The sequence below is a fragment of the Nerophis ophidion genome, linkage group LG14, assembly GCF_033978795.1.
Source record: "Nerophis ophidion isolate RoL-2023_Sa linkage group LG14, RoL_Noph_v1.0, whole genome shotgun sequence".
Taxonomy (NCBI): domain Eukaryota; kingdom Metazoa; phylum Chordata; class Actinopteri; order Syngnathiformes; family Syngnathidae; genus Nerophis; species Nerophis ophidion.
The window spans coordinates 4,632,737-4,648,275 of NC_084624.1; the positions used below are offsets into that span (position 1 = coordinate 4,632,737).

The 15,539-nt window shown below is 42.0% G+C and overlaps 1 protein-coding gene across 1 annotated transcript in view; it reads left to right on the forward strand.

Moving 5' to 3' along the window:
- The window catches only part of twsg1a (twisted gastrulation BMP signaling modulator 1a), a 36,006-nt gene that overhangs the window by 2,805 nt on the left and 17,662 nt on the right, over nt 1–15,539 (forward strand). The window contains exon 2 of the mRNA XM_061919684.1: nt 2,230–2,387. Within this exon, the coding sequence (XP_061775668.1) occupies nt 2,262–2,387 (126 nt within the window). The 5' untranslated portion in view covers nt 2,230–2,261. The remainder of the gene's footprint in view (nt 1–2,229; nt 2,388–15,539) is intronic.

The following is a 15,539-nucleotide window of genomic DNA, read 5'->3' on the forward strand; positions in this document are numbered from 1 at the left end:
GCAGAGAGGTAGCAGCATGGCTAACGTTAGCTGAGGCAGGTCGAGCGAGCGGAGCTTGTGACAATACAAGAGAAAGATGGTGCGAAACTTATCACAAATGGAGGAAGAACAATGAATGCCCAAAATAAAGAGCTGGGGATCCATCATCTGACGGTGGTTTGGCTTCAAGCGGGAAGATATTCTGCAGACAACAGCAATATGCAAAGTATGCTGCAGAAGTGTTACTACAAAAAGGTAGCAACACTATTAATTTGTTCTTCCATTTAAAAAGTCACCCGCGAGAGAATGAAGAGTATTTAATAAATACACTTTTGGTCAATTGACTTAGTTGTGATTGACTTAGTCCCTCTCTGCATGAAAGTTTAAAAGTAGCATATATTAATGCAGTATGAAGAAGAATGTTTGAATGTTGGCACATAGAATCATCATACTGCTGTGATTATATGCATCAAGTGTTCATTCAAGGCCAAGGCAAAATATGGAGATATATATCATGGCCTAAAAATATCGAGATATCAATAAAAAGACCGTATCGCCCAGCCGTAACGTATCATCTGTCACGATCTGCGACTCGGATCGTTTATGGTTTTGCCTTTTGATACGTTTTTCATCATGTTTGTTTCTGGACTCGGCCGATCCTTGTGTTTTCAGCACTTCCTCGTTTGTTTTAGTCACCATGGTAACGTATTGTGCTCCTCCTCACGGGCTCCCGTCACACACCTGTTTCTGATTATTATTTGTGTATTTGAGCCCACCCGATTCCTTAGTTGGTCCTCGGTCCATTGTTTGCTTTATGCAACAAAGTCACGTTACGTATTCTGTTCCGTGTCTTTCCATGTGCTAAGTTCCGCCTTAGCACGTTATATTTTTTTGTACTCTTTGTCTCCAGCTAAGTTTAGCATTAGCTTCCCGTGCGTAGCCACGCGCTTTATTTTTCCATTTTTGTGTCAGTGTTCTTGTGTTTTATTATATTAAAAACAAGTCTTACCTGCAATCCTGCTGACTGGTCGTCGTGCATCCTGGAAGTGCACCGCAACGCGGGACATCATCCTGCTTTGAGTGTTTCTTAAAGCCAGAAAGTTGCCATTTGCAATGACTATAGTTTTGTGTCATGTCTGTTATCTTCTTTTTTCTACAAAATTCAACAACTGAATGAACTTCATCCAAGACTGTTGATTTCATCATTTTTGCCAGGGGTTGTAATCAATTCTCCAGCCCCCCCAGTCTTTAAGAGTCTAAAATTCAAGATCCTGTTTGCAGCCCCTAAACATTCACTCACTGTCATTTTGTTGTTTTTTTTTCACAGAAAAAAGCAAAACCTCTGTCATTGTCACTGATGTGTTGAAATTGAAGTTTACTTTTTCGATATCATATCTGGTGCTTGCTTCATAAAAAAAGTAATTTTTAGAGGAAGGGAAGGTGTACAGTAAGGTAAAAAACACACCTTGACTGAGATATATTTACCAACTTTTTATTTTTATTTTGTAAGAGTTTTTGACTTCTACCTCTTGAATATGCCTGGATCTGTTGCCAGATAGTACCTTTTTTCTTCCAAGTAATCTAAGTTGTGGTTGGATTACAAAACGCAAAACTAAATATAAATATATAAAACAAAATTAAATGTTCCCTTGATTTAAATGATTTTGAATGAAATATGTTGAATTTTGCAAATAGGGATCAATCAATCAATCAATGTTTACTTATATAGCCCTAAATCACTAGTGTCTCAAAGGGATGACTTAGCTCGGTTGGTAGAGCGGCCGTGCCAGCTACTTGAGGGTTGCAGGTTCGATTCCCGCTCCGCCGTCCTAGTCACTGCCGCTGTGTCCTTGGGCAAGACACTTTACCCACCTGCTCCCAGTGCCACCCACACTGGTTTAAATGTAACTTAGATATTGGGTTTCACAATGTAAAGCGCTTTGAGTCACTAGAGAAAAGCGCTATATAAATATAATTCACTTCACTTCACACTTCACTAAACTGGTGCAACTCCATGAAGCACATTTGTGTTCACGTGCTTGTCAGTGTCTCCCATATATTTGTTTATTTGTAGAAACTTTCCACAAACAAATTCAGGTAGATTTTTCTCTACCTGTCCGCCCTTCCTCATCCAGAAGTACTTACATACTCGCCGAGTTATTCAGAGGAGCGAAGGAAGGACATTTAAATATATTTAGCTTTTAATGATTTGGCCTATTCTGCAAATTAACGTCGGTTTCGATGTTGCAGGTGTTCTAGTGCCGTGCTGGTGAGCTGTCAGGATGAGGCCTGGTCAGCTGATCCTCCCCGCCGCCCTCGCAGTCCTCTTCTTCCTCTCAGCGCTGCCCGGGACCTCGGCCTGCAACAAAGCGCTCTGCGCCAGCGACGTCAGCAAGTGTCTTATCCAGGTAAGGCCGCAACATTCCAGATCAGGGGTGCCCACACTTTTTCTGCAGGCGAGCTACTTTTCAATTGACCAACTCGAGGGGATCTACCTCATTTATATATATCATTTATATTTATTTATTTATGAAAGAGACATTTTTGTAAACAAGTTAAATGTGTTTAATGATAATACAAGCATGTGTAACACATATAGATGTCTTTCTTTCACAAAGACAAGAATATAAGTTGGTGTATTACCTGATTCTGATGACTTGCATTGATTGGAATCAGACAGTAATGATGATAACGCCCACATTTTCAAATGGAGGAGAAAAAAAGTTGTCATTTCTGTACAATACCACATGAAAGTGGTTGGTTTTTGGCATCTAATTCATCCAGCTTCCATACACTTTACAAGAAAAACATTGGCGGCAAATTCCGTAGCTTGCTTGATTGACATTCACGGCACCCGAGGGTCTTGTGAGATGACGCTGGCTGCTGCCAGTTCATTATTATGAAAAAATGACAGAGAGGAAGGCGAGAAACACTTTTTATTTCAACAGACTTTCGCGCCGTCCCTTCCGTCAAAACTCTAAAGGCCGACTGCACGTTTCCTATCTTCACAATAAAAGCCCTGCTTCATGCTGCCTGCGCTAACAAAATAAGAGTTTCAGAAAGCTGGCGTGCACAAGTGATGTGCACGCCAGCTTTCTGAGGGATCGCTTGTGCACGCCAGTTTTCCGAGACTCTGTATTTAGTTAGCGCAGGCAGCATGAAGCAGGGCTTTTATTGTGAAGATAGGAAATGTGCAGTCGGCCTTTAGAGTTTTGACGGAAGGGACGGCGCGAGAGTCTGTTGAAATAAAAAGTGTTTCTCGCCTTCCTCTCGGTCATATTTTCATAATAATGATCTTGCAGCAGCCAGCGTCATCTCACAAGACCCTCCGGTACCGTGAATGTCATTTAAGTGACGTCTTGGTGAAGATTGATGATCACTCATTTTTAGGTCTATTTTTTTTTAAAGCCTGGCTGGAGATCGACTGACACACCCCCCGCGGTCGACTGGTAGCTCGCGATCGACGTAATGGGCACCCCTGCTCTAGATGGACGCCTGACTGAAACTCTGTTAGAGGGGCCTTATTATGCAAAACGGACTTGTTTAATGCTACGATGAGGTGGTGACTTGTCCCGGGTGTACCCCGCCTGCCCCCCGAATGCAGTTGAGATAGGCTCCAGTCACCCCAAAAAGGGACAAGCAGTAGAAAATGGATGGATGGACTTGTTTAATGTATGTATATTAGGGGTGTAACGGTACGTGTATTTGTATTGAACCGTTTCGGTACGGGGGTGCCGAACGAGTTTGAAAGTCTTCACAAGCTGCTCTGCTTTCTGCTTCTGTCTGAGCAGTGAGCACCCAGCATTGTCCCGTCCACACAACCATCTGATTGGTTACATACAAAGCCAATCAGCAGGGCGTCTTCAGAGCGCATGGAGTCACTGCTTCAGTCGAGCAGATATGAGTTTAGCAAGGGAGCAGCGGACATCGTACACTCCCCAAATTATAAAAAAAACACTTCCAAGTCAACTACTTTCTAAACATCACTACGAGCCCGTTGACTTTCTAGAAACTTAAAGGGGAACATTATCACAATTTCAAAAGGGTTAAAAACAATAAAAATCAGTTCCCGGTGGCTTGTTTTATTTTTTGAAGTTTTTTTCCAAATTTTACCGGTCCCAGAATATCCCTAAATAAAGCTTTAAAGTGCTTGATTTTCGCTATCTTCGAAACCACTATCCATTTCCCTGTGACGTCATACAGGGCTGCCAATACAAACAACATGGCGGTTACCACAGCAAGATATAGCGACATTAGCTCGGATTCAGACTCAGATTTCAGCGGTTTAAGCGATTCAACAGATTACACATTGCCGGTAAAATGTGCGGACCAAACGATCAGGACTTTCGCATCTTGAGACACTGGAGCAACTTAAATCCGTTGATTGGTAAGTGTTTGTTTTGCATTAAATGTGGGTATCTAGTTTCAAATGTACATACAGCTAGCGTAAATAGCATGTTAGCATCGATTAGCGTAGCATGTTAGCATCGATTAGCTGGCAGTCATGCCGTGACCAAATATGTCTGATTAGCACATAAGTCAACAACATCAACAAAACTCACCTTTGTGATTTCGTTGACTTAATGGTTGCAAATGCATCTGCAGGTTATCCATACATCTCTGTGCCATGTCTGTCTTAGCATCGCCGGTCAAATGTGAAGACACTCTGGTACATTCAATGGGGGTCTGGCGGCAGATTTCTTGCCAGTGGTGCAACTTGAATCCCTCCCTGTTAGTGTTGTTACACCCTCCGACAACACACCGACGAGGCATGATGTCTCCAACGTTCCAAAAAATAGCCAAAAAACGGAAAATAACAGAGCTGAGACCCGGTGTTCGTAATGTGAAAATGAAAATGGCGGGTGTGTTACCTCGGTGACGTCACGTTCTGACGTCATCGCTACAAGACCGATAAACAGAAAGGCGTTTAATTTGCCAAAATTCACCCATTTAGAGTTCGGAAATCGGTGTGAGTTAGGGGCAGCAAAGCCCTGTCTGTCTGTTATTTCATTGAACTCCATGGTGTTCAGGGATGAATAGTCTCTCCTGTTGCTTTTGTACTATTTTTTTCAGCTATAGTTCTATTAATCATTAGTAATGTAGCAGCCTAGTTTTGAATGGCAGGGTCCCTGCTATCACATGTTGATACAAATATAACATTTACATAATAAAAGGCAACTACAGGCTTCCCAAATGCTGTAATAAATTAAGCCTGATGAGTTGACTTGAAACTGTTTAATGTTGCACTTTTTATATGTAGAAGAAAGGTTTTGTCATTTTATTTAATCAAAGCAACAACTTGAGGCAGTTTAATGTGGATTAACGTGGGCAGAATTATTATAGTGTTCCCAATGTTAAAAGCATAAAGCCATTGTTTACAAATTTGTTAAATGAAAAAAACAAAAAATGTATATTTTGTTGTTTTCTTACTGTATCGAAAATGAACCGAACCGTGACCTCTAAACCGAGGTACGTACCGAACCGAAATTTTTTTGTACCGTTTCACCCCTAATGTATATGTATATGTATATTAGGGTTGTACGTAGAGATGTCCGATAATGGCTTTTTTGCCGATATTATCCAACTCTTAATTACCGATTCCGATATCAACTGATGCCAATATACACAGTTGTGGAATGAACACATTATTATGCCTAATTTTGTTGTGATGCCCCACTGGATGCATTAAACAATGTAACAAAGTTTTCCAAAATAAATCAACTCAAGTTATGGGAAAAAAATGCCAACACGGCACTGCCATATTTATTATTGAAGTCACAAAGTGCATTTTTTTTTTTAACATGCCTCAAAACAGCAGCTTGTAATATGGGACATGCTCTCCCTGAGAAAGCATGAGGAGGTTGAGGTGGGTGGTGTAGGGGGAAGCGGGGGGGTGTATATTGTAGTGTCCCGGAAGAGTTAGAGCTGCAAGGGTTTCTGGGTATTTGTTGTGTTTATGTTGTGTTTCGGTGCGGATGTTCTCCCAAAATGTGTTTGTCATTCTTGTTAGGTGAAGTGAATTATATTTATATAGCGCTTTTTCTCTAGTGACTCAAAGCGCTTTACATAGTGAAACCCAATATCTAAGTTACATTTAAACCAGTGTGGGTGGCACTGGGAGCAGGTGGGTAAAGTGTCTTGCCCAAGGACACAACGGCAGTGACTAGGATGGCGGAAGCGGGAATCGCACCTGCAACGCTCAAGTTGCTGGCACGGCCGCTCTACCAACCGAGCTATACCGCCACTAAATAGTTACTTGGTGTGGGTTCACAGTGTGGCGCATATTTGTAACAGTGTTGAAGTTGTTTATACGGCCACCCTCAGTGTGACCTGTATGGCTGTTGACCAAGTATGCCTTGCATTCACTTGTGTGTGTGTGGAAAGCGGTAGATATTATGTGACTGGGCCGGCACGCAAAGGAAGTGCACACAACGGCACTTTAAAAAGTCATACATTTTTCTTTTTGAGTCCGATACCGATCATTTTGAAACCGATAATTTCCGATATTATATTTTAAAGCATTTATCGACCGATATTATCGGACATCCCTATTGCAAACCATCAGAGGCGTTTTCCACTACTACTGTTGTTTGGATTTCTGCTTTCATCCAAAATAGTCGGATGACCTTTGTGCTAAAAACAAATATTCAGCCGCTAATAGCAAAACATCTGCCAGCCATGACCCGGTAAAAAAGACCGGAATGTTCTGGTGAGCCTGTGGATGACCATGTTTTGAATTAACACTGGCCGGTTTCATGTTGAGGCATCACTTCCTGTGTGTGTGTGTGTGTGTGTGTGTGTGTGTGTGTGTGTTCTGGCAATGCTGACTTAATGGGGACATGGCTCTGTTTACATCAGGGGTGCCCATTACGTTGATCGCGAGCTACCAGTCGACCGCGGGGGGTGTGTCAGTCGATCTCCAGCCAGGCTTTTAAAAAAAAATAGACCTAAAAATGAGTGCTCATCAATCTTCACCAAGACGTCACTTAAATGACATTCACGGTACCGGAGGGTCTTGTGAGATGACGCTGGCTGCTGCAAGATCATTATTATGAAAATATGACCGAGAGGAAGGCGAGAAACACTTTTTATTTCAACAGACTCTCGCGCCGTACCTTCCGTCAAAACTCTAAAGGCCTACTGCACATTTCCTATCTTCACAATAAAAGCCCTGCTTCATGCTGCCTGCGCTAACTAAATACAGAGTCTCGGAAAACTGGCGTGCACAAGCGATCCCTCAGACTCTTATTTTGTTAGCGCAGGCAGCATGAAGCAGGGCTTTTATTGTGAAGATAGGAAATGTGCAGTCGGCCTTTAGAGTTTTGACGGAAGGGACGGCGCGAAAGTCTGTTGAAATAAAAAGTGTTTCTCGCCTTCCTCTCTGTCATTTTTTCATAATAATGAACTAGCAGCAGCCAGCGTCATCTCACAAGACCCTCGGGTGCCGTGAATGTCAATCAAGCAAGCTACGGAATTTTCCGCCAATGTTTTTCTTGTAAAGTGTATGGAAGCTGGATGAATTAGATGCCAAAAACCAACCACTTTCATGTGGTATTGTACAGAAAGGACAACTTTTTTTCTCCTCCATTTGAAAATGTGGGCGTTATCATCATTACTGTCTGATTCCAATCAATGCAAGTCATCAGAATCAGGTAATACACCAACTTATATTCTTGTCTTTGTGAAAGAAAGACATCTATATGTGTTACACATGCTTGTATTATCATTAAACACATTTAACTTGTTTACAAAAATGTCTCTTTCATAAATAAATAAATATAAATGATATATATAAATGAGGTAGATCCCCTCGAGTTGGTCAATTGAAAAGTAGCTCGCCTGCAGAAAAAGTGTGGGCACCCCTGGTTTACACAGTCCCCTTTAGGGGACTTCTGACAGTATGGGGACAAAAAAAAAAAAGGTCCCCTACAGGGAAACCTTTTTAAATGACAGTCAGATCCATTCTGAAGATACCTAAGTGATTTTTAAGTTTTGGCCTATAAAACATGTTTCCTGGTGAAACGTCCTATAAGAGGACAGCTGTAGTGCTGTATTCAGAGGATCATGTCATATTTCATTTGAACTTTTTTCTTTTTAAGATGGTCAGTAGTCATGTGCAAATTTGTGTGAATTTTGGAAAATTATTCAAATTTGGTCCCCATGAACCATATTAACTCAGTAAGAATGATCAGAACATTACTTCATCAATCCAGAGATTTAAAGACGTGTCTGAGCTAACTGAGCAGTGGACATTTTACCTCATTATTTTATGCCTCCACAACCTGTAGAAAGGTTGTGGAATGGGGATCAAAAACTTGGTCCCCATTCCAAATGATAACGTGTGTGTGTGTGTGTGTGTGTGTGTGTGCGTGTGTGTGTGTGTGTGTGTGTGTGTGTGTGTGTGTGTGTGTGTGTGTGTGTGGATGCCAGTGCATGATGGGAGAATGGTAGCTTCTAACGTGGTGGAGAACATGAGGTGTTTGCTTGGCTTTATGCCACCTGTCAAGTTGCATTTAGTCGGATTAACCTCCTGCTGCTGCTGTGTGTGTGTGTGTGTGTGTTGAATGTTCCCAACATGACCATCAATTCATCATTTAACTTTACCCGCTACACCTGTGTTAGCTCAGGTGTCATGGGGGCGGCATAGCTCGGTTGGTAGAGTGGCCGTGCCAGCAACTTGAGGGTTGCAGGTTCGATTCCCGCTTCCGCCATTCTAGTCACTGCCGTTGTGTCCTTGGGCAAGACACTTTACCCACCTGCTCCCGGTGCCACCCACACTGGTTTAAATGTAACTTAGATATTGGGTTTCACTATGTAAAGCGCTTTGAGTCACTAGAGAAAAGCGCTATATAAATATAATTCACTTCACTTATCATGGTGGCAGAGGGGTTAGTGTGTCTGCCTCTCAATACGAAAGTCCTGAGTTGTCCTGGGTTCAATCCCGGGCTCGGGATCTTTCTGTGTGGAGTTTGCATGTTCTCCCCGTGACTGCGTGAGTTCCTTCCGGGAACTCTGGCTTCCTCCCACCTCCAAAGACATGCGCCTGGGGATGGGCCCCTCCCACCTTCAAAGACATGCACCTGGGGATAGGCCCCTCCCACCTCCAAAGACATGCACCTGGGGATAGGCCCCTCCCACCTCCAAAGACATGCGCCTGGGGATAGGCCCCTCCCACCTCCAAAGACATGCACCTGGGGATAGGCCCCTCCCACCTCCAAAGACATGCACCTGGGGATAGGCCCCTCCCACCTCCAAAGACATGCACCTGGGGATAGGCCCCTCCCACCTCCAAAGACATGCGCCTGGGGATAGGCCCCTCCCACCTCCAAAGACATGCACCTGGGGATAGGCCCCTCCCACCTCCAAAGACATGCACCTGGGGATAGGCCCCTCCCACCTCCAAAGACATGCACCTGGGGATAGGCTCCTCCCACCTCCAAAGACATGCACCTGGGGATAGGCTCCTCCCACCTCCAAAGACATGCACCTGGGGATAGGTTGATTGGCAACACTAAACGGTCCCTAGTGTGTGAATGTTGTCTGTCTATCTGTGTTGGTCCTGCGATGAGGTGGCGACTTGTCCAGGGTGTACCCGCCTTCCGCCCGATTATAGCTGAGATAGGCGCCAGCGCCCCCCGCGACCCCTAAAAAAAGGGAATAAGCGGTAGAAAATGGATGGATGGAGGGATGTTCGACATATTCCCTCTTGAAGCCAAATCACCGCCAGACGATGGACCCCCTGCTGTTTTTCCTGGGAATTAATTCTTCCTTCATTTGTTACCAGATTGGCACCTTCTTTTTCTCGTATTACCACTCGCACCACAGCTAACGTTACCCATGCCGCTACCGCTCTGCTCGGCGAGGGTGTATACGTATGTGACGTATGTAAGAAGGTGCACTTGCTGTCTGTAAAAAGAAGAGACAAGAAAGAGTGAAAGGAGCATGTAGTGTAATGCCCGCAGCTAAAAGCAAGTGCGTGAGAACATATACTGGAATATCACGATATAGTCATTTTCTATATCGGACAGAGACAAATATATCGCCCAGCCCTAGTTTCTCGTGTTAAAAGGTCAAACCTGCTTTTTGTTTTAATTGTGATGTCTTCATCCTTGCTAAGCTAGGGTTTAAAAGGCTTGCTGAAGCTAAATGATTTGTTTCTAAACGGCCAAGTCCAAATGTTCTCCAGCAGGTTTTTGGCACAGTTTCTGCCTTCTAAACCACCAATGTCTTTTCCCTCTGGATTCAATTTCTACACAACCCAAAACATCTGCGCTTTTCTTCTCCGTGCACCCCCACTCCCTCCATTTGTTCGCTGGCTCGTCGCTTACAGGTGGCTTTTTTTTTTTTTTTGCCCGATGAATCATCGGCCGGGGCAACAAGCGACCCGGCCGACACCAACCGAGGCGAGGGTGGTGCTTGTGAGCGTGTGTCATCTCCTCCTAGAGCTCATTGCAGTCCAAGCCGGGCAGCGTCCACTTTGGAAAAACCCTGTCAAGCCAGGCCATTTTTAAATCTGTGTTGCATCTTTTCCAAGCATTATGGTAAAACCTTGGAGGTTCAGCTTTGTGGACAAGTTTCAGAATCATATTGCGTACATTTCAGCTCCATTCTAACAACTATACAACCTCAGGATGTCACCTGGGAAGTAATCTGAGGCGGAATTTCAAAATTGAAGCCCTAAATGTTGATTTTTCAATACTCCTGCTATCTTCTTCCGCTTGTCCGAGGTCGGGTCGCGGGGGCAGCAGCCCAAGTAGGAAAGCCCAGACTTTCCTCTCCCCAGCCACTTTGTCCAGCTCTTCCCAGGGGATCCCGAGGCGTTCCAAGGCCAGCCGGGAGACATAGTCTTCCCAGAATGCCCTCCCGGTAACAGTTTGAGATGCCACCTCAGTAGAAGCATTTAAGTCTCACCTTAAAACTCACTTGTATACTCTAGCCTTCAAATAGACTCCCTTTTTAGACCAGTTGATCTGCCGTTTTTCTTTTTTCTCCTATGTCCCACTCTCCCTTGTGGAGGGGGTCCGGTCCGATCCGGTGGCCATGTACTGCTTGCCTGTGTATCGGCTGGGGACATCTCTGCGCTGCTGATCCGCCTCCGCTTGGGATGGTTTCCTGCTGGCTCCGCTGTGAGCGGGACTCTCGCTTCTGTGTTGGATCCGCTTTGGAGTGGACTCTCGCGGCTGTGTTAGATCCATTATGGATTGAACTTTCACAGTATCATGTTAGACCCGCTCGACATCCATTGCTTTCGTCCTCTCCAAGGTTCTCATAGTCATCATTATCACAGACGTCCCACTGGGTGTGAGTTTTCCTTGCCCTTATGTGGGCCTACCGAGGATGTCGTAGTGATTTGTGCAGCCCTTTGAGACACTAGTGATTTAGGGCTATATAAGTAAACGATTGATTGATTGAAAATGATGATGATTCTATGTGTCTACATTAAAACATTCTTCTTCATACTGCATTAATATATGCTACTTCTAAACTTTCACGCCAAGGAAGGAAATCACAACTAAGTCAATTGACCAAAACTGTATTTATTAAACAGTTATTAAGCAGTGGCACAAACATTCATGTCATTTCCAAAACAGAAAGTGCAAGATTGTCAGAGACATTTTAAAACAAGCTATTAGTGCACTTTTGTGCATGATGTCACTAAGATGACATATCAAAACAACACAAAATTAAACTGCAATTTTTGTACAGAATGCCACTACAATAGTTTAAAACAAATAAAGTGCACTTTTGTGCATGATTTTGTGGGCGTGTGGAGATGTTGACATGCAGAGTAAGCACTCTTCATTCTCTAGCAGGTGACTTTTCTTTTGTAGCAACGCTCTAGCACCACACTTGACAAATTATGGTTGTCTGTTCGACATATTCCCACTTGAAGCCAAACCACCGCCAGACGATGGACCCCCTGTTGTTTTTCTTGGGAATTAATTCTTCCTTCATTTGTTACCAGATTGGCACCTTCTTTCTCTCGTATTACCACTCGCACCACAGCTAACGTTACCCATGCCGCTACCTCTCTGCTCTGCGAGGGCGTATACGTATGTGACGTATGTAAGAAGGTGCACTTGCTGTCTGTGAGAAGGAGAGACAAGAAAGAGTGGGAAGAGAATGTAGTGTAATGCCAGCAGCTAAAAGAGAGCTTATACTCGAATATCACCATATAGTCATTTTCTATATCGCACAGCCCTACATCAAGTGTTAATTCAAGGCTGAGGCAAAATATCGAGCTATATATCGTGTATCGTGACATGGCCTAAAAATATCGAGATATTAATAAAAGGCCATATCGCCCAGGCCTACTTTAGCTCCATGTTTACTAAGGGTGTGGGAAAAAATCGATTCGAATTTGAATCGCGATTCTCACATTGTGCGATTCAGAATCGATTCTTATTTTTAAAAAATCTATTTTTAGAATTTTTTTTTTTTAATCAATCCAACAAAACACTACTCAGCAATACCATAACAATGCAATCCAATTCCAAAAGCAAACCTGAGCCAGCAACACTCAGAACTGCAATAAACAGAGCAATTGAGAGGAGACACAAACACCACACAGAACAAACCAAAAGTAATAAAACAAAAATGAATATTATCAACAACAGTATCAATATTAGTTATAATCCCTCATTGACATTATCATTGGACATTTATAAAAATAATAAAAAAGAACAAGTGGCTTACACTTGCATGGCATCTCATAAGCTTGACAACACACTGTGTCCAATGTTTTCACAAAGATAAAATAAGTCATATTTTTGGTTCCTTTAATAGTTAAAACAAATTTACATTATTGCAATCAGTTGATAAAACATTGTCCTTTACAATTATAAAAACTTTTAAAAAAAATCTACTCTGCTAGCATGTCAGCAGACTGGGGTAGATCCTGCTGAAATCTATGTATTGAATGAATCGTTTTGAATCGGAAAAATATCGTTTTTGAATCGAGAATCCCGTTGAATAGAAAAAATCGATTTATAATCGAATTGCGACCCCAAGAATCGATATTGAATCAAATCGTGGGACACCCAAAGATTCGCAGCCCTAATGTTTACCTTTTGTAAATGACTTGACTAAAATAGAAGATCTGTATATGTATATATATGCATGTGTGTGGATATATATACATATGTACATATATATATAGATACATATCTTTTTTTCTATCTGTTTTACTATTTATATTACCAAATTGTGTATGCACCTTAGGGGAACTGCTCCAATTTCGTTGTTCTTTGAACCTGTTCACTGCAATGATGACAATAAAACTCTATTCTATTCTATTCTAAGAAAAGACCAACTTTGTGTCATCATTGGAGGACATTATCCGATTTTTTTTTTTTTTTTGCTGGTACCTGACTCGTATTTGATGTCAATTCCGGATCATGACACTCCTGTTTTGTGACTTCACCCGCTGTGCTTTTGTCCGTCTTGTTCAACTTAACACCTTGACAAAATAAAGCCGAGTGCATCAGATGTTGCTACAAAAGAAAAGTCACCTGCTAGAGAATGAAGAGTGCTTACTCTGGATGTCAACATCTCCACACGCCCACAAAATCATGCACAAAAGTACACTTTATTTGTTTGGGCTTTGCTATATTAATTTTTCTCACCAACAAGCAAAAGGGTAATGTTTAGTCGATTGTTTGAGAAGGTCAGCTCTAATGGCTCAGGTGATGCTTGCCTTTTCTTCTATGCACCTTTTTTGTTTTGATTGCTGAGTACGACTTTCCGAATATGACAAACGAGAGCTGAGGAGGTCACTAGGTTCCCCGCACCATGCTGTTTGTAGCTGCTGGTGATAATAGCGATGCCTGCTTTTGCCATTTGAGACGATGGCGATGAGGTGAAACGTGTGTGTCACCGTTGCTTGTTTATGAGTCGGGGAGATCAATCATCAATCAATCAATGTTTATTTATATAGCCTCAAATCACAAATGTCTCAAAGGACTGCACAAATCATTACGACTACAACATCCTCGGAAGAACCCACAAAAGGGCAAGGAAAACTCACACCCAGTGGGCAGGGAGAATTCACATCCAGTGGGACGCCAGTGACAATGCTGACTATGAGAAACCTTGGAGAGGACCTCAGATGTGGGCAACCCCCCGCCCCTCTCTAGGATGTCGAGCTGGTCTAACATGATACTGTGAAAGTTCAATCCATAGTGGCTCCAACACAGCCGCGAGAGTTCAGTTCAAAGCTGATCCAAGACAGCAGCGAGAGTCCCGTCCACAGGAAACCATCTCAAGCGGAGGCGGACCAGCAGCGTAGAGATGTCCCCAACCGATACACAGGCGAACGGTCCAGCCTGGGTCTCGACTCTGGACAGCCAGTACTTCATCCATGGTCATCGGACCGGACCCCCTCCACAAGGGAGGGGGGGACATAGGAGAAAAAAGAAAAGAAGCGGCAGATCAACTGGTCTAAAAAGGAGGTCTATTTAAAGGCTAGAGTATACAGATGAGTTTTAAGGTGAGACTTAAATGCTTCTACTGAGGTAGCATCTCAAACTGTTACCGGGAGGGCATTCCAGAGTACTGGAGTCCGAACGGAAAACGCTCTATAGCCCGCAGACTTTTTTTGGGCTCTAGGTATCACTAATAAGCCGGAGTCTTTTGAAGGCAGATTTCTTGCCGGGACATATGGTACAATACAATCGGCAAGATAGGATGGAGCTAGACCGTGTAGTATTTTATACGTAAGTAGTAAAACATTAAAGTCACATCTTAAGTGCACAGGAAGCCAGTGTAGGTGAGCCAGTATAGGTATATATGTATGTATATATGTATATAAAGGTATATACAGTATAGGTATATATGTATGTATATATGTATATAAAGGTATATACAGAATAGGTATATATGTATGTATATATGTATATAAAAGGTATATACAGTACAGGTATATATGTATGTATATAAAGGTATATACAGTATAGGTATATATGTATGTATATATGTATATAAAGGTATATACAGTATAGGTATATATGTATGTATATATGTATATAAAGGTATATACAGTATAGGTATATATGTATGTATATATGTATATAAAGGTACATACAGAATAGGTATATATGTATGTATATATGTATATAAAAGGTATATACAGTACAGGTATATATGTATGTATATAAAGGTATATACAGTATAGGTATATATGTATGTATATAAAGGTATATACAGTATAGGTATATATGTATGTATATATGTATATAAAGGTATATACAGTATAGGTATATATGTATGTATATATGTATATAAAGGTATATACAGTACAGGTATATATGTATGTATATATGTATATAAAGGTATATACAGTATAGGTATATATGTATGTATATATGTATATAAAGGTATATACAGTATAGGTATATATGTATGTATATATGTATATAAAGGTATATACAGTATAGGTATATATGTATGTATATATGTATATAAAGGTATATACAGTACAGGCGTAATGTGATCAAACTTTGTTGTTCTTGTCAAAAGTCTAGCAGCCGCATTTTGTACCAACTGTAATCTTTTAATGTTAG